The sequence below is a fragment of the Marmota flaviventris genome, chromosome 6, assembly GCF_047511675.1.
Source record: "Marmota flaviventris isolate mMarFla1 chromosome 6, mMarFla1.hap1, whole genome shotgun sequence".
Taxonomy (NCBI): Eukaryota; Metazoa; Chordata; class Mammalia; order Rodentia; family Sciuridae; genus Marmota; species Marmota flaviventris.
The window spans coordinates 85,900,942-85,924,881 of record NC_092503.1 but is presented as its reverse complement, the minus strand read 5'-3'; the positions used below and the strand labels follow the sequence as shown (position 1 = coordinate 85,924,881).

Sequence of the window (23,940 nt, the reverse complement as noted above, 5' to 3'; positions counted from 1 at the left end):
ATTCATGTCCTCAAAATGCTATCACTAGATAAGACCACTCACTCCAATTTAGACACAAAGAGATGTCACAGAGAAGGCCACACACAAAAAAAAAATTTAATAGCAAATTATATTTGTGTTTATGATGCCTATTACTATATCAGCAAAGCCAAGAAAAAGGCAAACCCTAGTTGATTTGCTAAAGAACAGAAGTTGTTATATCTCTTGACAATGTTGCCTAACAACTTGCCATTAGCTGACGCTATTATAATAGAGATAAATAGTGTTTGTTTTAGTATGTAACATGTTTATTCTGGACAAGTTACACACTGTTTGTCTTCTCAGACTCATTTTAGCAGTTTTTTAAATACTTATATTATTTAACAGTACTTTTGAAATTTGTTTTTAAAAGTGCTATTTTTATATTTTGTTCCAGGGCATTCTTGGCTCAGGTTTTGCATTAAAAGTACAGGAACAGCACCGCCAGAAACACTTCGAGAAAAGAAGGAATCCAGCTGCCAACCTCATTCAGGTAAATGGCAATTCAGTAGGTAGACCACAACATCTGTCTCCATAAGTGCTGGATGGGTCATTTTCAAATCTCTGTGCTTCTTTGTTTTTTGTAGAGCTACTATTTTGTCTCCTTTTAAAAAATAAAGTCAGGACTTAATGAACAGTCTTGGGTTTGGGCAGGTATTTCCTCTCTCCCAACTGAAATATATTTTTTCAGCAAATGATCTAAGCATTATTCAGACTAATTAACCTTACCAGCAAGACCATGTAGAAATGAGCAGTTTGGTTTCTCCTGGAATGACCTAATGTGTCTTATGAATGATTGGTGAAACATAACTGATCATTAAGTAATGAAACAGAACATGGCCTTGTTCCCTGCGTGACAGTTAGCTTCCTCCAGCCAGATGTATGCCCAGGCTGAAGAACAACAGATGTGTTTAGAGCGTCAAAGTTTAGTGCCCGTGAAATTGCTTTTAATGTTGTCTAGGGCAATCACTTGAAAGAGTTATCTTATTTTAAGAGCTGGTGGGATTAAGGGTTACATCCATGATGGAGGATATGAAATAATAAGCATATTACTTGAGGCTAGCTCACCATATATTGATTGTTAAGCATTTTGTTTTCTTTATGATAACTCAGAATTTGCTTTAGCATTAAAAGAAATGAGCTATCCTCTTGCTATCCATATCTTTTGGGTGTGGAACCATCCTAGAACCAGGTTAAGAATCACAAAATATATTTTTTGCCAGACTCATAATGTGAAGTTGGTACTTAATTATAGATAAGATAATTCTACAATCTAAAGTTTTTTCCCAATTCTGCCAGGGACTTAAGCTCCAGAACTTCTAAACTGGAGGTGTTTGGGATGGCAGTCCCAGGTACTTGAAGGCTTGTCTTCATGTAATAGGAAGCAACCACTTGAACCCTTAGCCTTGCAATACCTCCAGTACAGGAGGAGCTAGGGAAAGGAGGGAGGAGAGAACATCGGTTATACCATGAAAGAGATCTGTTCATGTCTAATGGCTAAATAAGAACATTAATTGTGAAATCGGCCTATTCTGCAACTATTGACTAAAAATGGATCTTTCCACATGACTTCTAATACAAACCACTGAGAGTGTCTACTTTTTTAAATTTCCAGCTTTAAAAGAGCACAAAAGAGAAAGAAAACTTAATTTTCTTAAAGGAAAAGATCCTCTAAATACTAAGAATGTATGAGCTGATACCCAACAAAGATCAGCAGAATGAAAGGAGGCCACACACAAAACACCCAGCCCCCAACTCGGAGCCTTTCGTCCTTTAGCACTTAGCCACACTTCTAATAAAATCTTCTCTTTACATATTCTTCTCTTTAATATCCCTTCCCTCTAGAAAAATGTTTCCAACCTGTGAGTGAAAGGTTATTTGATAGGTTTCTTGCTTCCATCTGGGCACCAAACCCTGTCCTTCTAAGGAGCCAATAACACATCTTACCTCTTACATCTTAAAACCTCTTAGAATATCAACTGTTCTGTTAGCAAGTGAGCTGTTGTAGGAATTTCTCTGCATATATCAATTGTGATGCTATAGGGCTATTCTGCCCAATACAATAACCACAGATTCCATGTAACTACTTAAATATAAATTAATTAAAATAAAAAAATCCATTCCTTTGTAGTACTAGATACTTCTCAAGTGCTCAATAGCTTTAAGTGACTATTGGATACCATATTACATAATACATATGTGGAGGAAAAACTGCAGGAACTTTTCTGATCTGACTTGTCATTATCAACTACTAAACTGTGCAAAAACAATTTCCAAATGAACTTAAAAATAAATTGCTGTTTTCCTGCATTAAATCACTGGAGCAAGGCATTTATATGTCCACAGCCTAACTAAGGCAAGGCCTGCAGCACAGGTAACCTATAAAAGGTGGAGAAGATGCTGATTGAACAGATTTGCTTGGAGGCTTAGAATTTTACTTTATGGAACTTGGTTATATAACATATATCACAATCAGCAATTAAACTTGTAAAAATTGAGATAAAAATAGAGCAAAATCATGAATTTTTTTAACTTAAATTTCCAAAGTATATATTGTTCTTAAGCAGAAACTAATAGAAAATACAGTACTTGAAGTGTTGAAGAACACCTTTAAAATATAATCATAGTTTCATAAATCAAAATAGAATTTACTAATTTAAAAAGTAACTGCTCGCTCATTCAAATGCAACTTATTTATTTATTATACATAGGAATAATATGACTATTAATTCATTGCTTCTCCTTGATGTAGTTTTTGGACAGAATTCAGGGCTTTAGGCCTTGATTATATCTTGTAGAAATTTATTTTTAAGGATGCACTAGATTGAAAAGCAAGCCTCATTTGCTGATCATTCATTTTCTTACCCAATAAACCTGACTTGATTTGCTGAACATACAAAGCATCAAGACCCAAAGCAATCTCATTTGTTTTAAGCCAGAGCCACTCTCATCCTACAAGGGCAAGTGAGATGCCCAGATTGCTTTGTCATTTGGTTGGTGATAGAACTAAATTAACCAGCATTTCAGGGTTTTAGGGAAAAGCTTAAAACCCCAGAAGTTTGCAGCAAATTTAGCTGTGTCAATATCTTTGCATGATTCATTTAAATTAACTTTTCATTTCAAGTGGAGCAGTCTGGGAAAAGAAATCAGCTCTCAGTAACGTTTTGAATACCTGCCCAAATGTCACAACTTTTATTAATAATGTTTAAGACTCATGAAGTGCTTTTTAGTTTGCAGAGTACTTCTAATACACAATGTTACTTGATCCTCAAGATAAGCCTAGGAAAATCTAGGACCAAAATTCTTGCTGTCTGAATCCAAATCCATTACTCTTTTGAAAAAGCAACTTTGCACCTTCATATAGGCATTTTTTGAGCTTTGGGGTTAACATTTAAAGACTCTCCCAACCCATGTCAGAGTTTTGCCTCTGTAGAAGATGGACCAATTCAGGGTACAGCGAAGATGTTTTCCTAGAAACAGAAGCAAGGGAATTGAATAAAAGTTTGAGAAATCAATGCTGATAGAATTCATTTCCTTAAAGGAGTCAACTAAAAAATGTTGCTTTTGAGGATGCTAACTGGCCTAAAAGAAAAAAAAAAAAAAAAAAAAAAATATATATATATATATATATATATATATATATATATACACACACACACACACACACACACACATGTATATATAAAAACTGGCTTCCTCTAATGGCATAACTTAATCTTTACCAAGTTATCCTAAAGTAAGGCTGCCAATCCATAAGCTCAAGCCACTTATACAGACTATACATCTTTTTTAGTGCTTCGACCATAAATAAGAATAGAATCAGGAAAAAATTCCATATGTTAAAAAAAATGACAGCAGAGAAAAATAATAGGGAAGATAAGATTGTGAAAATCTCCAAGAGGGCACCTTAAATAGAGACAGGAAAACTGAAGAGGGGAGATTTTACCAGATAAATATTACATTATTCTCCAGAACTGGGTGTCAGAAGTGGCCACCATAAAAGAGTGTACAAAATGCCCAGCACAGTAAACCAAAAACTTCGTACCAAGATTATCATAATGAGATATCAGAACACTTCCAACAAAGAATATCCTAAATGATTTCTGAGCAGGACATATCCACAGGAACAAGAATCAGCATGGCATTGAATATCTATCTCATTAGTAACTCTAAAATTGGAAGACAGTAGAATAATACATCCAAAATTATGGAGGAAAATTACTTCCAACCTAGAATTCTATCCCCAGCCAAACCAGTCATGGAGAACAACAGTAGCACAAAAGCATTTTTAGACATAAAGATCTCAAAAACTTACCTACTATTTTTCCTTGCCCAAGAAACTACCTGGATAGGACTGTCCTTCCAGAAGAAGATAAACCAAGAGAGGAAGAGACATGAGATTCAGGGAATAAGAGTCCCATCTCTACAGCAATAAGGACGGGAAGTCCCCCATGGCAACAGGCACAGCAGGCTGGGTAGCAGAGTGAGCAGGAGGCTGAGTGATCCAGGAGAAAGATCTTCAAGGACACACAAAAACAGAACTGACAGATTCCACCACGCATTTGACGTGAGAAATTTTACAGTTCTGTAGGAAACAGCAGGAATGTCTTCGTAATAGTTACATAAAATCAAATCAATAAACTAAAATAGGGCAGTGATAACTCAAAAAAAAACAAAAAAAATTATAGAGAAAAGAATGAGTATTTATAGTCTGTTACATTTCTAAACTAGGAAGAGTAGTTACATGCTTACAATAATGAAAACACTAAGTAATAACTAAAATTGTTGTAAGGATGAGAGGAGGGGAAGGGGGCATATAAGTGGGCCATGTTATTATCTTTCATGATAGGAAGTTAATTGATGATGCCTAAAACTGAAAAATCAAGAAATAATAATATGAGCATAATCCTTCAGAATAGAAATTCTTGGTCTAGGGTTGTAACTCAGTGGTAGAGCACTTGCCTAGCACATATGAGGCACTGGGTTCAATCCTCAGCACCACATAAAAATAAATAAATACAATAAAGGTATTGTGTTCATCTACAACTAAAAAATTTTTTAAAAAGAAAAGGGATTCTTAAAAATAGAAATGACAGCCGGGCTTGGTGGTACATACCTGTAATCCCAGCATCTTAGGAGACTGAGGCAGGAAGATCGTGAGTGCAAAGCCAGCCTCAGCAATTTAATGAGGCCCTAAGTAATTTAGCAAGATCCTGTCTCTAAATAAAAAATATATATATAAAAGGGCTGGGGATGTGTCTCAGTGGTTAAGTGCCCCTGGGTTCAAGGCCCATTACCAAAAAGAAAAAAAAATAACTTCCATACTAATATATCTTTGTATGGTCAGCTGAAACCTTCTGAACTGTTTCCAGAAATGGTCAAGCTTGCCATAGGTGTGCTACTTCAGATAGAACAACTAAATACTTCCAAAGCTGAATTATATTACATAGTACTTTTGATCACAGAAAAAAAGTTCAAATTTTTTTAGCTACCTAGAGCACCACTTCATTGATAACTAGCAAATTTGGTTCTTACTTTTCTTCTTGTTAACTTATCCTTTGGAGTAGATACACCATGTAAATCAGCCATGGGAAAGTGCTGTTTTTCTCTTGCCAACCACTATGTGATTTAGGTTTTAAGATGTAGGAACATTAGGTACTGGATCCTGCAAATGTGGACTTGAATTTCAGCTACTAGAAGCAATCAGCTGAGATGGAGGGCAGGACATAGTTATTAAGAATTCTTAGAGCAATGGAGTTACACTTCTCTCTGCCTTTTTAACCATTGACTAATATCATCCCTGGAATAGATGCCACTTGCCCCTTCTGTACCCCTAATTTACAAGGCATTTTTAGGAGAACAGTAATGAAGGGAAAAAGAGCTTAGCTGTTGAGATCAATTTTATTAAAAAGAGCAAGAAGCCAGGTTCTATTATAAAAGGAAAGAAAGAAAAGAAAAGAAAAAAATCTTCAATTTTCTCAGCATAGCCTCTTTTGGCCCCAATTCTCTATAACATTAACAGATAGTGCCTTGGTCCCATTTTTTGTTGTATTGATGTTTTATATTTTTTTCCACTAGTTTCAGATAATGCACAGACCCTGCTGTATACATGTAGTTCTACATGAGCTTTGCTTTTAGGATATCAAGAGCTCACATATATATCATACCTGCTACAGAAATTATTTAACTAAAGCAGCCACTTATATTCTGACAGCATCAGAGGATCTCTAGGCCTCACCACTACAGAAGCTGCAATAACAAAGTCAATGGATTTTCATTGATTATTCTAGTCACCCTAAAAATTGTATATGTGGTTGCAAAAACTATCATTTCAAGTTGATAGGCTAGTAATTGCTTTATTGTCTATAAGATGTCAAGATGCTTACCACAAATTTCCATAGATTTATTGGTTAAATCAACGTGAGCCATGAGAATGAAGCTTCAGGCAAGGAATCCTGATTGAAAATACAAAAACCTTTCTTGGAAACATAAAAAAGTCCCTCAGGTTCTACTATATATTTTTCTAATTTTTCATGTCATTTCCTGAGCATTTTACTGAAGTATAATGTGCATGCAGAAAAGACCACATTTCCTACAAGAACTCTGCACCCTGCATCACCAACACTCAGATAAGCAGAGCATGACCTCCTGTGTGCCCTTTCTCAGTCACTGTTGCACCAGGGTAGCCACTGGGCTCCCTTCTAAGGATAGATTAGTTTTCCCTGGTTTTTGTACATAATGGTAAAGTATTCATTTCTGTCTTGTTTCTTTCACTGAGCATTATTCATATGACGTTCACCCATATTGTTGAGCATAGTTAGAGTAAACTATTACCATATAGTATTCAATTGCATGACGATACCACAAATTTCCTGCTTTTGCTACTGCTGATAGATATCTAAGGCATTTTCAGCTTTAGTTTATGAAGAAATTAGTGCATATCTTTTGGTGAACATATATAAACATTTCTGTTAGGTATTTACCTAGGAATGAATAACTGTATCATAGGAACTATATATGTTCAACTTTAACAGATCTTCCAGACAGTTTTTCAAAGTAGTTGTGCCAATTTTTGACTTTTTATTCAGCTTACTTTTATTCAATGATATGCTGCTCAGGAAAGGGAATATAATTAGATCACTTTTTTCCTTCATTGTAGGTTTCAAAATCATGACTGATGGTTATATAGCAGGGATATGACCCATTTAAATGAATTTGCCACACAAAATAGAATACTCTGAGTAATGAATCATAATAAAAACTTTTCTCTGAGGAGATTGGAGCAAACATTTGATCATTAGAGATGCTTGCAGGGCCATTGCAAAGGGATAAATTTACCAAATTCTACATGGGAAAGTAAGCTCAGGCAGTATCTCAAATGGACAGTTCAAATAGAAAGTCTTTCAACCACAGTGATCAAGCATTTAGTAAAATCCCCACTGGAAGACTGTCACCAAGAGCCAGGCAACTGGGGGTGCTGTCTCAACCCCACCAAGCTTGTATAAATCTCTTCATTTATCTGAGCACTTTTGTTCTCATCTACAAAATGGGGATCTTAATCCACACTTTGATTGTAAGGATCATATGAAAATATCTCATATTATGAATGTCAGGAATGATTGCATGAAGTAGACAGAGCTTATGTTTTTACATCACAGAGATATAAACATATTCTTAGTTCATGATATTAAACCCTTAGGTGTTTTCCACTTATATTCCTAGAGATACATCCCTCCCAATCTTGTTTTGGCTTTGTTCTGGTTATCACTATTTTCATTTTTAGCAATAGAACTACTTTATGGTTCATCTTCAGGGACTTCACTAATGAAATCATTAACATACCCTGGAGGTCATTAGTTTACTAGTTAGTTCGATAGTTGCATAGTGGATTTTGGTAATTCTTTGCCTCTGTCTTTTCAAATATTGCTCAAAGACACTCCCTGGAATGCATATCTCTGCTCAGGTAGTTTATCTAACTAGTATCTTGGATATCAGTATGTATTGAATGAGTTACTCATTGCTGATTTTGTTTTTGGATAATATAGTATTTTTTTTTCCTAACCAATTCAAAAATTAAATTATGCTATACTTTTTGGCACTTTCACTTTTTGACGCAAGTTGTTTTGAAAATTATTTTGATGTAGCAGAATCTGTGCAGCAGTCAGCTGAAAATACCAAAGTAGACTACTTCTTCCTTTGGGCTTTTCTTAGGGATAAATATGACAAAGAAAAGACTTTTTTATAAAAGTTTGTTGATGGACCTTTATTTTATAGATAGATAGATAGATAGTGCTGACATTCAAACCCAGTGCCTCACACATTCTAGGTAAGCTCTCTACCACTGAGCTAAAACCCCAGGCCCAAATAAAAAATTCTTAATGTGCATAACTTAATATTCCGCCTGTTATGTCATTCTATTTCCTACTCTCTTTTGTTTTCTTTTTCATGTCCCTACGTGTGCCACATGCAGTGTGTTTGGCGTAGTTATGCAGCTGATGAGAAATCTGTTTCCATTGCAACCTGGAAGCCACACTTGAAGGCCTTGCACACCTGCAGCCCCACCAAGTAGGTATCTATGTGACAGCTGGTGCTCTAGTTGAGTCTTTTCAAGTTTGTTAAACAAACCTTATACACAGAGAATGTCAATTTTTGGCTTGTTATTCTCTATTGCTCTTAAAGAGATTTATACCTGTTTAGCAACTTAAGCACAAAACTGTATGGAATCAGTATCATTCCTCACATGCACAGGCCAGGATTAAAGAGTAAAGGAATGTAAACTTTTATATAGACTTCTTTCTGCTATTTCATGCTCTTTCATCTCATAAAGTCCACCAGAACCCTAAAGGAGAGCATCACAGTCCCTGAAAGCAAATTACTTATCTTCTACTTATCACCTGTCTTCAGGAGGGGAATGCCTTGAGAGCAATATATCGCCGCATATTTAAGTCTGTCAAAGTCATTGCTCATCTGGATCCACTTATAGGGTGGTTCGTGAGCTTTCAGTTACAGATCAAACTAATATCAGCAGGAAAAAAAAAGGAACGAGAAGAATTGAAGTCCAATAGAATTAGAAATTTTAAGTGAGACAATGGGACCAATCAGATTAAAATTTGGAACTAACATTCAAGATTTTAAAGTCATACTATTACTGACATTCCTATTTCATTGGCCAGAGCCAATCATCCAGTCATGCCAAAACTCAAAGGTTTGGGAAAGTATAACCCTACCATGTACCTAGAAGAAGGAAAGAACCTGAGACATTTGAACAGAATTAAGGATTACCACAAGGATCTTTAATTTTAAAAAGTCCTCAGTCCTAGAGTCCTAAACTCCAGTTCAGCTTACAGAGCACATATTAAATCATAATTGCCAACTAATTAAAGAAGCCCTCGCTGAAGCAGCAAAGCAAGTAAGTCCTGACAAAGACTCCCTGTGAGTCCCTCAGCTTGATCCAAGGTGTCAGTCCTTTAGATTGTTCCAAAGGTAGATTGTTCATCTGGCTTAGTGTTTTATGGCACTAGCCATTTACCTTCATAGCCCAACAAAACCTTAGTCTCAATGGCTTCATGGGATTCAAAGGGCTCACCACTGTGACTCAGAAAGGCCATGTTCTTATTGATTGGGAAGGGAGAGAGGCAGCAGAAATCTTCATGTCTTGCCTCTGGGCATGGCTGCTGTGTGGAGGCAGCACCATGCTTAGTGTTGGGGTGCATCAACCCAATCATTAACTAACAGGATTTGTTAAGTGACTTTCCTGTCTTGCTCTGGGCCTCAATTTTCCTACCCACAAAGAAAAGGACAAGAGCTGTCAAGGTGGTTCCTAAGTGCTAATGGAACACATATCCTAGAGGTCAGTAGCTAAAACCATCAGCACCTGGGACAGAGATAGTCATAGAAACACCCCCCACCCACCCTTCCTTCCCACACTGCTCCAGGATTTTAGAAAGGATGGAACCTTATCAAGGACAGAAGCCTGGATGCTGTTGAGTGAATGTGCAGATGAGACTCCTTTCTTCATTTAGATCTTGAAATTTAGTTGAAGTCCTTTTATTGAATAGTAGATCCTTTCAAGCTGTTGGTATAGAAATTCAAAAAAAAAAAAAAGGAACACAACTCTTGTGTCATCTATTTCTTGGAATATGAGTAAAAATGAGAATTATATAGACATTATATTTCTTATCTTCTTAAAGATTCTAGATAAAGATAAAAGAATAAGGTTAGTAGGAAAACTGATAAAGGGTTCTCAAATAACAGAAGAGAGTGGTCTATTGCCATATGTGACTATCCCACTTACTGCAGTTTGGGATTAAAAGTCATTCGGAAGCCTAGAAAACCCAGGCTGCATCAGTTATTATTTTACTCCTCATTTTTTTCTTTTCCTTTGATATTTTCCGTTTAAAATGGGAGTGGAGGTAGAGAAGAATCGACATCTGTGCCTGCTTCCCCTCTGTCCTGTTGTGCCCCTCAGCCCATGTCCTCATTCACCTTTCCCTGTAACCTTATTGACCTCTGAATCTCAACCCCATTTACTGAAGAGCATTTATATGTCCTGAATGCCAGCAGTCTCTAGTGCAGTTTATAGAAACCTGGGTATCTGAACATCTCTCTTTCCACTGATACTTCCTTGTTCTCATGGCTCTCGCTATTGATGTTATTGTTGTTCTTTCAATTGGTGTTGTGATGGAACTTAAGGGCTACTCCCCAAGAATAATATTCATTGCACAAAAAAAAAATCAAAAGCTTGCCCACAATTTTAATGTATTCAGAACCTTTGCTTTAGAAAGAAAACCTAGTCAGGCTTCTAGGTTCTTGAGAAGAATAATTTACAATGACTTAAAGGGATATTTTTACATTTATAATTAGCTGGCTTATTGAATGCAGAGTAATGTTGTAAGAAAAACAGCAAAGCTTTTGTTATTTCTATAGTGCCCTTCCTTTATCAGCAGCTAAGAACTTCTGGAGAGAAACATAGTTTTTCTATGTATCCATTCAACAAGCATTCCCTGAACACCTGTTGGGTGCCAGGCACTGTTCTAGGCACTGGGGAGTCGGAGAGAAAAACAAACATGATTGAACCTCAGGGTTTAGGAAGTCTATATGCAATGGATACTGGAAATAAATTAAAAAGTAAAATACAAAACATGTTAGATAACAAAAAGTGCTAAGGAGGAAAGAAAAATAAGGAATTTAGGGAGTATCAGGGGCTGCAATTTTAAATGAGAAGTCAGGGGAAAGAACACATTACTAACATCATCATCACCAGCAGCAGCAATGGTAGTTATCACTGAAAATCAGCAGCCCCATGCTCTGCTTCCCCACAGTTTTAGAAATACAGTGGGACGTTGTGACTCCACAAGCTCCTCCCAAGGAGTAGGATGAAAGAGTCTAAGAAACAGAGGTGTCAGGGAGAGAGGCAGGCAGCGGGGACATGCCGCACCCACTCAATTCTGCCAGGGGTGCAAACCAGCAGTTTCCTACTCTCTCTTTTTCTGGCCTGGATGTCTCTTATGTACACCTTGGAGATCTGAGATGCTACTTCAAAGTGTTGTTCAGACAGAAGGATTTATAGAAGGAAAGGTTTGCCTTGATTTTTCTTCTCAGAGTGAGCAAAAGCTATGCAAAGGGTGAAACGTGGGTAAATGTGCTATTTTAGAGGATGAGTCAGACATATTCTATGAAGCTGTAAGGAATTATCAAACTCCAGGGATGCCACAAGTTTCCTTAAGAAGTCAGAAGTTAGATTCTAACATAAGACCTTCCCATTCAGTCATGACAAATACGAAGACCCCCAGGGAAGAGAGGTGCCTACCAGAGGCCCAAGGCTCATTTGCTAGGAGTGGTGACTCTGCACCGTGCTGCCTAGACCTGAATTTGCTCACATGAATTATTAAAAATGCTATTCAACAGTAGACTAAAAGAGTTCTAATGTTTTGTTTTGTTTTGTGGAACTGGGAATAGAACTCAAGGGCACTCAATCACTGAGCCACATCCCCAGCCCTTTTTGTATTTTATTTAGTAGACAGGGTCTCACTGGTTGCTTAGTGCCTCACTTTTGCTGAGGCTGGCTTTGATCTCACGATCCTCCTGCCTCAGCCTCCTGAGCTGCTGGGATTACAGGTGTGTGCCACCATGCCCGACACTTTAATACATTTTTTATGTATCTTATTTATTCCAAGCGAAATCATATTTTATACTATAGAAAAAAAATCTACCTCAACAAGTGGCTGAAGTAAAAGGCCACAGTTACTGATTAATGAATTCAAATTTAGAACTCAAACGTCTCCCTAAGGCACAGAGACTGGAGCTCCTTTGTAACTAGCAACCTTCTAATGCCAGTCGGATCAGAACCACTTTTTCTTACCCATGAATAACCTTGGTTAATGAAGAGCTTTGGGCGATATGTGGGCAGTATTGGATTTGCTAAGTAAATGTGCTATCTCAGATCTGTACCACAAAGAACATATGTTGGAAAGTTGAGTATATTTATTATAAGTGAATGCCTTTGTGGCTTGTACTTGAAAAGGGCTACTTAAAGTACTTGATTCCCCAGTCTCCAATTTGGCCATTATCAAGTGCTGTAAATGTATTCACCGGTTTATCATCATTTCTCTTCTGTCTGCACGCACCTGAAGGAAAGAACAAGGGGAAGCATCAAGCAGGTTTGTGATTTCTCTTTTGCTACATGTTTGTTTATAAATCTGATGCCTAACAGATGTTTTAAATGTGTCTCATGAGTAAAATCGATCAACAAATTCAAGACGATTAAAAGTGACCTTTCACAAGATTGCCTGCAAAGTTTGCTGGGTTTTATTGATTGTTCTCCCTTTGGGAGCAGAAGCATCTTTCCCTAACTCACTCACTGCTTTTAACAATCTGCAGGACATAGAACATTGAGTGTGGGGAGGATTATGGTCTTTGATTACTCCTTGTTACCATCTTCCTGGTCTTATCCAAGTATTCAAATACAGTAATCTTGATAGTTAAGAAAAGAAAAAAATTGGGATTGTTATGGGCTCAGAAATTAGTCTAGGATACACTTTTCTTCATTAGAGTCCTTCTTTGGATGTGAAAAATTTTTATTTTGTTATTTTTTGGCTAGAGGTGAGAACCATTTCTCTAGAATATCCCCAGAGCATTCAGCAGTGAGGTTTACTCGGGTTTTATAATTCAAAAGAAGAATCATCTCCATCCTTCAGGAAGAAGACAGCCCTCCAAAACTTCTCCAAGTAATTCATGTTCATTTTTTTGTGTGTGCTCTGGAAGGAAGTGCCTGAGTAGAATCAGACCTAGAGGGAGTAGAAGATAAAAGAGAACATTTTTATTTGTTTTAATGAATACCAGGAAGGGTCTAGATTTAGGAGCAAAGCCCTGAAGGACAGAGCCAGTGGACCCCCAAACCATGGTGTAAGGAGTGGCAGAGTCTAAACAAGTGCCTGGGAGGGAGGAAGGGGTACAGTTTTCTTCCTATCATTGCCACTTGTTTCAAGAAACAGGAAGCAAAAGCATCTCCCCCACACACACCTGGAGTTGGCTTCTAGGTGGGAGCCACTGTAAATCCAAGGATTGTTTCTTTAGCCTTGTATTGTTATAATAATGACACTAATTATAAAATATTTATGCAATATTGAAATTAGTTTAGAAAGTTCACTTGGGATAATAAGGCTATAGGCTTTCATTTCAACATTAGCACTTAAAAAGATTCTTAAACCAAGACATGAATGCATGCATCTATGAAAGGAGACAGATAGGGTAGGACACACAACATCGAGCACTCCTTTGGGGTACATGGGCCTGAACAGGGATGGCTTTAAGGATCCTCTCTTACTTGATAGCCACAGAGTTAGAGAAAGGGACATTGAGTGTTCCCAAGTGATACTTCCAGAAAATGTTAACTGCCTGAAGAGTTGTTCTCTTCCACCTTGGAGATATTTCTAACCAGGGACAGTTCTAGTCATTAGTCTCAAAACTCTCTTTGCACAAACACTGGAAGGGACCAACAGACAAATTCTAACCATTTGCCCTTTTTCCAGGTTCTGTGCAGATCTTTCCATCCTTCTATTGTGACAAATTTACTTGGAAAAAAAATTATACAAAACAAATCATGGCCACTATAAACCATTTTAGCCTCTCTGGTAATATTTTTAAAACTTCCCTTGTCTTCGGAGTTATCTACTTACAAATTATCTCCAAGGGTGATTTGTCTCCGGATTCTAAGGGCAGCGACCACCTTTGGCATGAATTACAGCACTATCTGAGAATAAGATCACCTATCTTGCTTTCATTCTCCAAAACAGAGCTGTTGAAAACCAAAGGGGAAGTTTATAAATCCCGTGGAGGTGAGTGAATGGCAGGGCTTTGTGGGGGTCACTTCTAGCCGACAAGCTTTCCAAGACAACAAAGAAAAGATAAGATGAAAGTGTCACTATTGAGCTTCTGCTCACTAATCCAAACATGAGTCTCCTCGTCAGCAATGCAAAAAGACTACCAATCAAATTTTCTAAATTTCACATGTATCTAATTAAATGTATTCTGCATGTTTGGGACTGAGGTTGTCAAAGATAACTCACCCATGAGTTTGAATATGTACTGCACCACAGAACTGAGTTTATGACTTAGAAAATTTCTTACTTCCCTGCAGTCATTGGACACCTGGCAAAACTACCTCAAAACAAATCTCATATTACTACTTAGCCTAGATACCTTACTCCATGCTTCATTCTTCATACATTTAGTTCTCCTACCTCCAACTATCTGTTGCACCACCTGTGTAAAGTTATAAAGAGAATGTGCTCAATTAATAATTCTTGGATAGAATAATATAATGTCACTGACCTCATGTGAGGAGAGAAAACACAAACAGAAATGGAAAATGAGAAATATTTTTAAAAAAGAGAGAAGATGATCAATTAAAAACATTGAAATAATCTGAAGGAAATAAGCTAAAGGATCTCATTTTTTTAATTGACACATAAAATTTGTACATATTGAAACTCCCATTTTAATATTGCCTTAGCTTTCACCTTGTGCTCCACAGGCAATGGAATTTATAATGCTGCATAATGAATGCAGAAAAACTATTGTAATGACAATAGCAATAACACCATCTTAGAAAATAACACATTTGTCCTTATCCAAGCAAAATAAGCATAAAGGAAAATGCATTTATAATGAGAGTTCTCCCTTAGAGAAGAGCAGCTCTGGGTCCAGAATACTGATAATTAGTGCTTGACCCATTTCAAATGAACCAATTAGCACCACCCAATTGCAGAGTTCTGTTACTGTGCTTGGGGGCCCTTGGGTTATTGATAGTGATTCAGGTAAAAAGAATAGACAAGTTTCAGCCCAAGTAGGAACTTTCAAATATCTCAGATCATGGAATCTGCCCAGTCTTTCCTTTTCCTGGAATCTCCCCAGCACCTGACACTCACAGCCAGCACTGTAGACTGGGCCATCCACAGAGAAGCTCTTCTCTCTGCAGAATGGATGGAGGTCAAACATATTCGCATAACCCTTACTTAATTATATTCCCTGCTTTGGAGTGTTCCTGATTTAAAAAAAAAAAATGTCTTTCTATACGGAAGTTAGGAAGTTAAACAAAATTCATCTGTGATTATCTCAGGCTAAGAAACAGTGTCATATTGTTTATGACAGATCCAAAATTTTCAAAAAAATACAAACCATCGTCCCAAGAAAAGCTTTTTAAATATAGCTCAACTGAGCAATAGTTAAAATAATGTTTTTTTAGCTCTCTTCGGTACAGGGTTGGATAAAAATTACTGTTAGTCTCAGCTGACCCTGCTGTCTTCTTCCTCAATTTCAACCATGAAAACAATTTCTTGAGCATCATTTTAATACTTATTTTTCTTCCCATGAAAATAGTTTTAATCTCATAATGAGATGGCAAATGTGTTTATTGATTTTATTCAAATTAATCATCTCATTAATAATCTTTCCAACCCATTTTTTTAAGTGGGACATTTTTTCTCTATATGGTATAAATTGACATTTTCAGAGAATGGAATTTACCTGTGAGCCTCTATGGCCACTTTAGTCTAGGATTCTCACCTTGAGGTCCTATATTTTTTCCTCCTTGACCAGGTCATCAGATAATGGTCAGTGAGTCTCATCACATGGTAACAGAAGGCTTGTACCTCTTCTTACCTAGGTTTTTAATGCTACAAGAACAAATCATGCCATCTGAGATGTGAGGGATTACCTGCCATCCTCTGCCTCCATGTACCCTGTCTGCTTAGTCACTAATGGTTGGGCGGGTGCCAGCTTCATAGTTACACTGTCTTCCTTAGCAGCTGTTTTCAAAGCAACACTAGAACCCCTTCAGACTTCTCAGACAGCACACTATATAAACTGCTTTCACAGGTACTTGTGAGACTTATAAAGATGTATGTCTTAAAAGTTAAGGCACAAATAATATTCTTTCATTACATGAAAATCTTGTGCTGTAGTCCACTGAGTGCTTTGTCCAAACAGCTCCAGCATGGTTGTTTTATTGGGTTCTGAGACTATGTGTGACTCCTGGAATAGAACTCTAGAACACTTTTGGAAGAAATCCTTACACATCTCCTGCATTTATTTTCTGCATTTATTTTCCATTATTTACATTTTCTATCTTCTGTGTGCGATGAATGATCTGCATGTTTTGTTAAACTAAGCTCGGTAAAACTGGACTTTATTTTTTCCAGCATTGTCAGCTTGAGTCATTATTGGGAAAATGTTCAATTGTTTTTTAAAAAAATCTTTTCAACACCATCTCTCCTTCTGTTCACATTTATTGTACATTATAATGTACAATAGTGTATATTATAATGTACACTTCACCAAAAGGACTTAATTCCCTTTTTTAAAACATCATAGGATTTAAAATAAGAATTTTTTTCAAACTAGCAACCTAGACTCTTTTCTTGCTTTTGTTCATGTGGTTATTTGACAGTTGGTTACTTATATTATCTTTAACTACAGGCATTTTGCAAAAATCAAAATCTTTTGTTTTTACATTTCAAAGCAATTAATGTTATCTACCTCATTGATTTCTATAAATATTTATTCTTAAAATTTCTGAAGTATTCAATTCCTCAATCATTTATACTATATTGTATTGATATTTACTACGGGGGTTGCTATATTCTAAATTATCTGTGTTCTTCTTTTCTAATGAAACAGATGCTAACACATAGACTACCATCATTTATATTGCCTATTTCAAACCTAATTATTTCAACCTAACAATTAAAAGCACTGAATATATTTCAAGCAGCACAATTAAAGTACATAGTATTTACTGCTTAAGTAGTTTATGTATTTATATATAAAACGCAATAAAGCCTAGTGGCTTTGTTTTTAGAAAAATAAAGAAAAAAATCCCTAAGCACTTCCCTGGTGGTAAAATGCTTAGTAATGTGCTGCTCTATTTCCCTCACTCCTAGTAAGTTCTGTAGTAATAAGCAGAAGCTCTTCAGAATGTACACTTCACGGAAGCAGAGGTACCCAGCATCCCAGCTATTGACATGAGATTTGAGAATGCCAACTAACCTCAGGAGCATGACCAGGCTACACTGCCACCCCACCTGAGCCCTGTTCACAGACTCACTACTCCTAGGGACTTCTTGAATGAGATTTTTCAGCCCGCTTTTAATTTTCCTTGTTGCCTGTTGCCTGCTTTGATACTCTCCACCACTGGGACGAATAGGCAGGGTCCCGCATAATACTGGCAGTCAGCCCCTTGGCGCCTCCTTGTGGTTGGACTACTGCTGAGCTGCTGCACGCCTTGAATTGTTATGGCTTAGTTGCCATCTTGTGCCTGAGGCGAGAAATTGTAGAATGCTTATCCTATGAAGGGCTAAAACCCTAATTAACTATAACAATAACTACAGCATTCTGAGTCCTAGAGGATTACTGTGGGGTATGATGCCACACAGTTCCCTGGCAGGGAGCATCCGGTAGTTCACTGCATGCTGGGGCTATTTGAATAACTTGTACATCTGGTTCTAGAGGGAAAAATTCCCTTCCAGAGCAGTTGTGCAGGCTCCCCTGAGCATGGTCTTCAGCTGGGAATGTGGGATTGTATACTAAGAAAGATGGTCCAATCAATGACCATGGTGACCTTTTGGTTACTTTCTCCAAAGAGACCTACTTGTTGGTCTCCTGGGGATCATCCTTGGCATTCTTCCTAAAAATACTGTTACATAAATCTTCCTCAAAAATGATGCTTCTAAATGTCACAAGAAAGCAGGAAAATAATGGAAACTTTAATGTACCCATTAAGAGTCTATATTTTTAATCAATGTGTGTTTTCAATAACAGCTACTTAATCAGTTTGTCATCAAATCAAAATGCTGTGTTGATTTCCAAAGGGGAAATGAAGCAGAACAACTAATAAAAGTGGGCTTTTTGTGAGAGAACATAAGAACAGATCTTTGTCTTGTGGGGGAAAATGAATGCCTAGTTAAAAAGTTCTGGGTTAGGGTCTTATTTTTACCTTTCAGACAATTCTGACAAAAGAGAAAGTGAAACATTACATTTTCTCCAATTTATTGTGCAATATATTGAGTTTATTTTAAAACGGTTCTTGAAATTTTCTAAAATATTAGATTTAAGCAAATATTCATGTAGTTTAGAAGTAAAAAAGGGAAATGGCAACCAGAATTTATTTATACCAACCTTAAATGATTTGAATGGAACTTTACATTAAGATTCAGAGAACATTGTTCCCACTTTCCATGAATCCATAGAGATAATCCCAAAGTGTTTCATAGGGACAGTTTTTTTAATATATTTTATTGGAGCAATTTTTAAATATTTTGTTATTGTAAATAGACCATGGTGAATTGGATGTTGGTACTTTTGTTTTAGGATTTTCCTTTAACATTTTTAGAAATTGAAATGCTTTAAAAGTAACAAAATGAGGCTCACATTAAATAGTTGCATTGACTAATAAAAATTAGTATCTTGTTCATTTAGTTGGCATAGGAAAGAGATATCTTGAAAGTTTGAGAAAATAATTTAATATTTACTGAACCCAACCTTATATAGGAATTAGCCTCTGTTGGTTCCAGAAAAGATAAGATCAACTATAGTGAGGACTCTGTATTGATAGCTACATCTGCTTTTCCTTCACTAATCTAAATAAAGTTGCAGATAGGAGCATATGGTCCCTGAACCAGATCATCATAAATTTAAATTGTGGAGCAGGTGTGTTGAAATCAAGAAGAAATCTGAAATTTTACTATTAAAAAAATTAAGAAAAGTAGGCCTTTGGGGCACTATCCCTTTGATGGATTTGTTTAAATAATTGAAGATTTTTGGATGACACAGAGAAACTAGTCTGAGAATAAAAAGATGCAGTTTTATGATGTTATTGTTGCTCTTGTTTAATGTAATCTACCATTTAATCACACATTTGTCAAGTACAGATAAACCTTCCGACTGATGGTACTGTTGTAAAGAACTCTTGAACTCACCTGACCTCATCACAAAACTGCCCAGCCTGTTCTCTGCATGTGCCTTCAGCTAGTCATGCTAGACTTTGCTGTGTCTGCATTTCAGAGGGAGCTGTCAGTTGCATGGTCAACTCGTTTATTGTTACCAGAACTCTCTGACCACCCCAGTTCATGAAATGATTTGTTTCCATGTAAACACACATAAAATGCGGTGCATTTTTAGAATATCATTTGTTAAGCAACTAGGCATGGAAAAATAAATGTTACTGTTTCTTGTTAGCTATAAAACACATATCCACTAAACACATTTGCTGTTGGCATGCTGCAGTTGGGGACAGTGGACATTGCGGTAAGTGGAAAAGACAAGGCCTCCACTTTGTCTCAGATAATCCTTATCCATGAGAACACTGCCTTCATCCCCCACAAGGGCTGCAGCATGACTTAGAAGAGCTGCTCTGGGTGACTCCCCCATAGACCCATTGCCCCATTATTTCTTCAGTCCCTGCTGAATCCTGGGCCTCTCACATTGATAACAGTGTTTTGCCTGCTAATAATTAGCACAGTTACTTAAAGAAGCAAGAAAACAAACAAAATGGAAGCATACTTCCTGCAGTTCATTTGATTCCCACAAAAATCCTTTAGTTATGTTGCTGTTTTCATCTCCATGTCAGAGATGAGATTCCAAAACTCAGGTCTCTTTGGTTCAACCTTACCTTTACTGGCACATCACACCACATCTCTTGATTAGGAATGTGTGAAGATGCATTTGGGATTTTTGTTGTTGTTAATGCTTCCTTGAACCATCCACAACAATTTAATCCTGGCCAGGACCAGAGAACTGAATGTTTGAACAAATATAATTTACCAGTAGCTGCCACAGCAAATCAATAGCCTGTTTAATAGCAGGAAATTGTGTTAGTGAACATTACATCTCATTCTGTTAATCAGTCATCTCATTCATTATATGTTGAGGCTGTCCTATCCTGGTGGTTTTTGTCTCACACGAATGAATGTAAGCATAAAAGAAATGTAATGTTAAGTGTTGTATGTTTAGTATTGTGAATGCAGTGCTATCAACTGCTATGAGATTGCATGAATGTATGGATATCATAATCTTGCCTGGAATAAAAAATGCATGCTGAATGTAGGTATATATGTAACTGTCATCCCTGTTTTCCTGTAGAAATGTTTAGAAATTACAAAGAGATACGCTCTCAAACAAAAAATAAATGAAACTCTTTTTAATTTAAAAGTTGAGGCTAATGCTAAAATCACCTGACAGTTTTTAAAGTGAATTCCAAACCAGTTCTTGTTTATCTCCAGTGTAAGTGTGTACAAAATGTACCTGGTCGCAGTCATTTCTATGATGAATCCAAGAAGGGTGTGTATGCCTGTGGAATGAGACTGATCTCACGTAAATGCAAACATATTAAATGAAGCTCAAAATTTTCAATAAGGATAAAATACATTTCTGTGTTCCTACTTGCTGAAAACACTTTATCTATAGAAATACATGACCATATACAATTTCATCCAATTATGTACCCAAGTGAGATTAAAGAAATTGCTTGAAATGGAATAATCATGCCTCTGTTCTCCACAGTCAGAAGCTAAGTTTTAAGGAGCGAGTGCGCATGGCTAGCCCGAGGGGCCAGAGTATTAAGAGCAGACAAGCTTCAGTAGGTGACAGGAGGTCCCCAAGCACCGACATCACAGCCGAGGGCAGCCCCACCAAAGTACAGAAGAGCTGGAGCTTCAATGACCGCACCCGCTTCCGGCCCTCGCTACGCCTCAAAAGTTCTCAGCCAAAACCAGTGATAGATGGTAAGCTCTGCTTTTCCATGACCATTTTTAATTTGATAGGCAATAGTGAGTGAGATTATGAAGTAATTAATTCTCCATGGTACCACTTGAAGATAGAAGGAAACACTCCAGAGAAAGAAATTGCTTGTTTGTTTTGTTGGAAATTTATTCATTGCCTTGGGCAAGCGTACAGAACATAAGTTAACTTTTGGAAGCGACTTTGGCAGTTAAATTCGCATTTCAAAGAAGCCACTGGACAGATCTGTAGTGCAGTGGTAGAGCTTAGCATAGGCAGAGGCCCCAGGTTCCCCCCCCCAAACACCAACAACAACAAAAACCAAAAAAAGATTTTATTGATTTTTCACTTATATCTACAATCTATTTATTGTGAGATCAGCGTGGCTGTCTTTCTGACATATATTAAGTCTGACCAGCAAAGGCTTACGGACAACCTGGTGCTCTGAATATCCTGAAACATAGCAGAGTGTGACAACACCTTTCTAGTCAATGAAGAAGGTGCTCTTCCCCTTCCTCACCCTCACATTCTCCGTCTACCACAGGTCAGACCACTGCCTCTCTTCCTCAGAAAAATTTCTGCTGAAAAGTTCTTAAATCTCCCAATGATAAGTAAAAGTCAAGTTCTTCTCCCAAGTGCAATTAACCTACTTTATTTATCATATTACGTGCCAGACGTTTACTTGCTAACACACTTTATTGAGTGCCACATCATTTTCATGTTTATGAAACAAAACGTTTATTTTTCATTTAAAGATTAGCTTGTTTTCCCTTTTAAGTGTGCCCTCTGGGATCTCTTATACTGGGCAAAGAACCAAAATCAAATAGCATCTGCCATTAATGCATAAAAAATGCAAAGGCTATCAGTCCTTCTGTTCTCGTTCCCTAGAATAACCTGTATTTTCCCAGGCCCTGAAGGCTCAAGGGATAAAATTAACAACCAAGGGTCATAATCAACAGTGATCTCAGGCTCCCTGCAGTGAAATCCCTGGAACCTCAGCCCAGGGCCCCATCCAGTTTACCCAGAGATCTTTGGGGATAAGCTTCCACCCTCAAGTGAGTGATGCAAATCCCTTCTTCACACTTTTCCATTCTCCACAACCCCACAAGGGCTACACTCTCCAGACTCCTAGCTGCTGACCTGATGTGGTCCCTCCTGGCAGAGCTTGCAGCTCCCACCTCGACTTCAGTACATGCTGATCCTGCCACGCTGCGCCTCCACCTGTTGCTTTGCTAAGGTGGGAAATGCCTCCTCCTTCAACACTGGACACTCCTCCATCAAGCCACTTGGAATGCCCTGAGTCACTGGTGGCAGAGATTTTCAGTGTCCTCTAGTTTCTACACTTTCCTTCCTTGGAATTTGGCTAAAAGCCCTTAAGCAGCTGAGTATGGAGTTACTGGTGACAAGGCTTTATGCTGCACTCAAAATAGATTCACTGGATATAAATGGGTGCATCCTTTCCGAAGGTAATTCAGCAAAATATATCAAAGACTTTACAAATACCTGAGCCTAGACCTATCCCGCTTACCAATTCTACTTCTAGAATATAATTGATAGAATGTAATAATATCAGATATGAGAAAAGAATTATTCCATTTTTGCTTATATATAGGTATATATTGTGCATATAGATTTGTGTGTTTACAGGAAAAAGTCTGGAAAGACAACAATATATGAATACTAATCTTGAAGAGGTGAGATCCTAGTTACATACCATTTATTTGTTTTCTTCATCTATACTTCCTAATATTTCTACAATGAACATGTAAATCTTTTGTAATAAGAAAGCAAAAGGATTTTCTTTTGTTAAAATATAATTCTTCCTTGCACACACTGCCCTCTCACCCTGCTGTACTCTGGGGCCCTGGGACCAACCAATACTCTCAAACCCCCGTCCTTAAGCTGATTTTCTCCCATGTGGTAGTGGTGGAGACCAGCATGCACAGAGTGCAGTCATGGATTGTCAGATGAGTTTTCACATGTTCTTTTACGAATACAGTTTGTATGAGTTTGCTTGGACTTTTGTAACAAAGCACTACAAATGTGGTTGTTTAAACAACAGAAATTCATTTTCTCACAGTCTAGGAGCTAAAAGCCCAAGATCAAAGTGTTGGAAGAATGGTCCCATCTAAAGGCTTGCTTCTTGACTTTCAGATGGCCACCTTCTCTCTGTATCTTTACAGTCTTCCCCTTTTTCCTGTCTGTGTCCATATTTCTTCTTCTTAGAATAGTAAGCATACTGGATTCAGGTCCACCATAATAATTCATTTTAACTTCATTACCTTTTTAAATATCCTATCTTCAAATACAGGATCATTATGAGGTGCTGGGGATTAGGATTTCATCACATGAATTGGGGAAGGGGGTCACAATGCCTCCTGTGACAGAGCTCCTGCTTCCCACATCACAGTGTCCCTGGTAAACTGAGGTGCATCCATATCTTCACCCCTGACCCTGGGTTCATAATGTACTAGAAACACATTAATTATACATTACAATGGGTCTGTATTCTAAAGTCGGCTTCAGCAAACATTCAGCTCCTTGCTGTGACATCCTTACAGTTGGCTGAGCATATTCAAACATAAAAATTATAGAATATGGATTCTAAGCATGGAAAATGAATCCTAGTACTGTTTGGCCAGAGGGAAA

The 23,940-nt window shown here is 37.3% G+C and overlaps 1 protein-coding gene across 1 annotated transcript in view; it reads left to right on the top strand.

Annotated features, from left to right (window-relative positions):
- Kcnq5 (potassium voltage-gated channel subfamily Q member 5) overlaps nt 1-23,940 on the top strand; it is a 544,104-nt gene that overhangs the window by 468,184 nt on the left and 51,980 nt on the right. Inside the window, exons 7-9 of the mRNA XM_027928097.2 lie at nt 416-511; nt 8,489-8,583; nt 21,076-21,296. Coding sequence (XP_027783898.1) covers nt 416-511; nt 8,489-8,583; nt 21,076-21,296 — 412 coding nt within the window. The remainder of the gene's footprint in view (nt 1-415; nt 512-8,488; nt 8,584-21,075; nt 21,297-23,940) is intronic.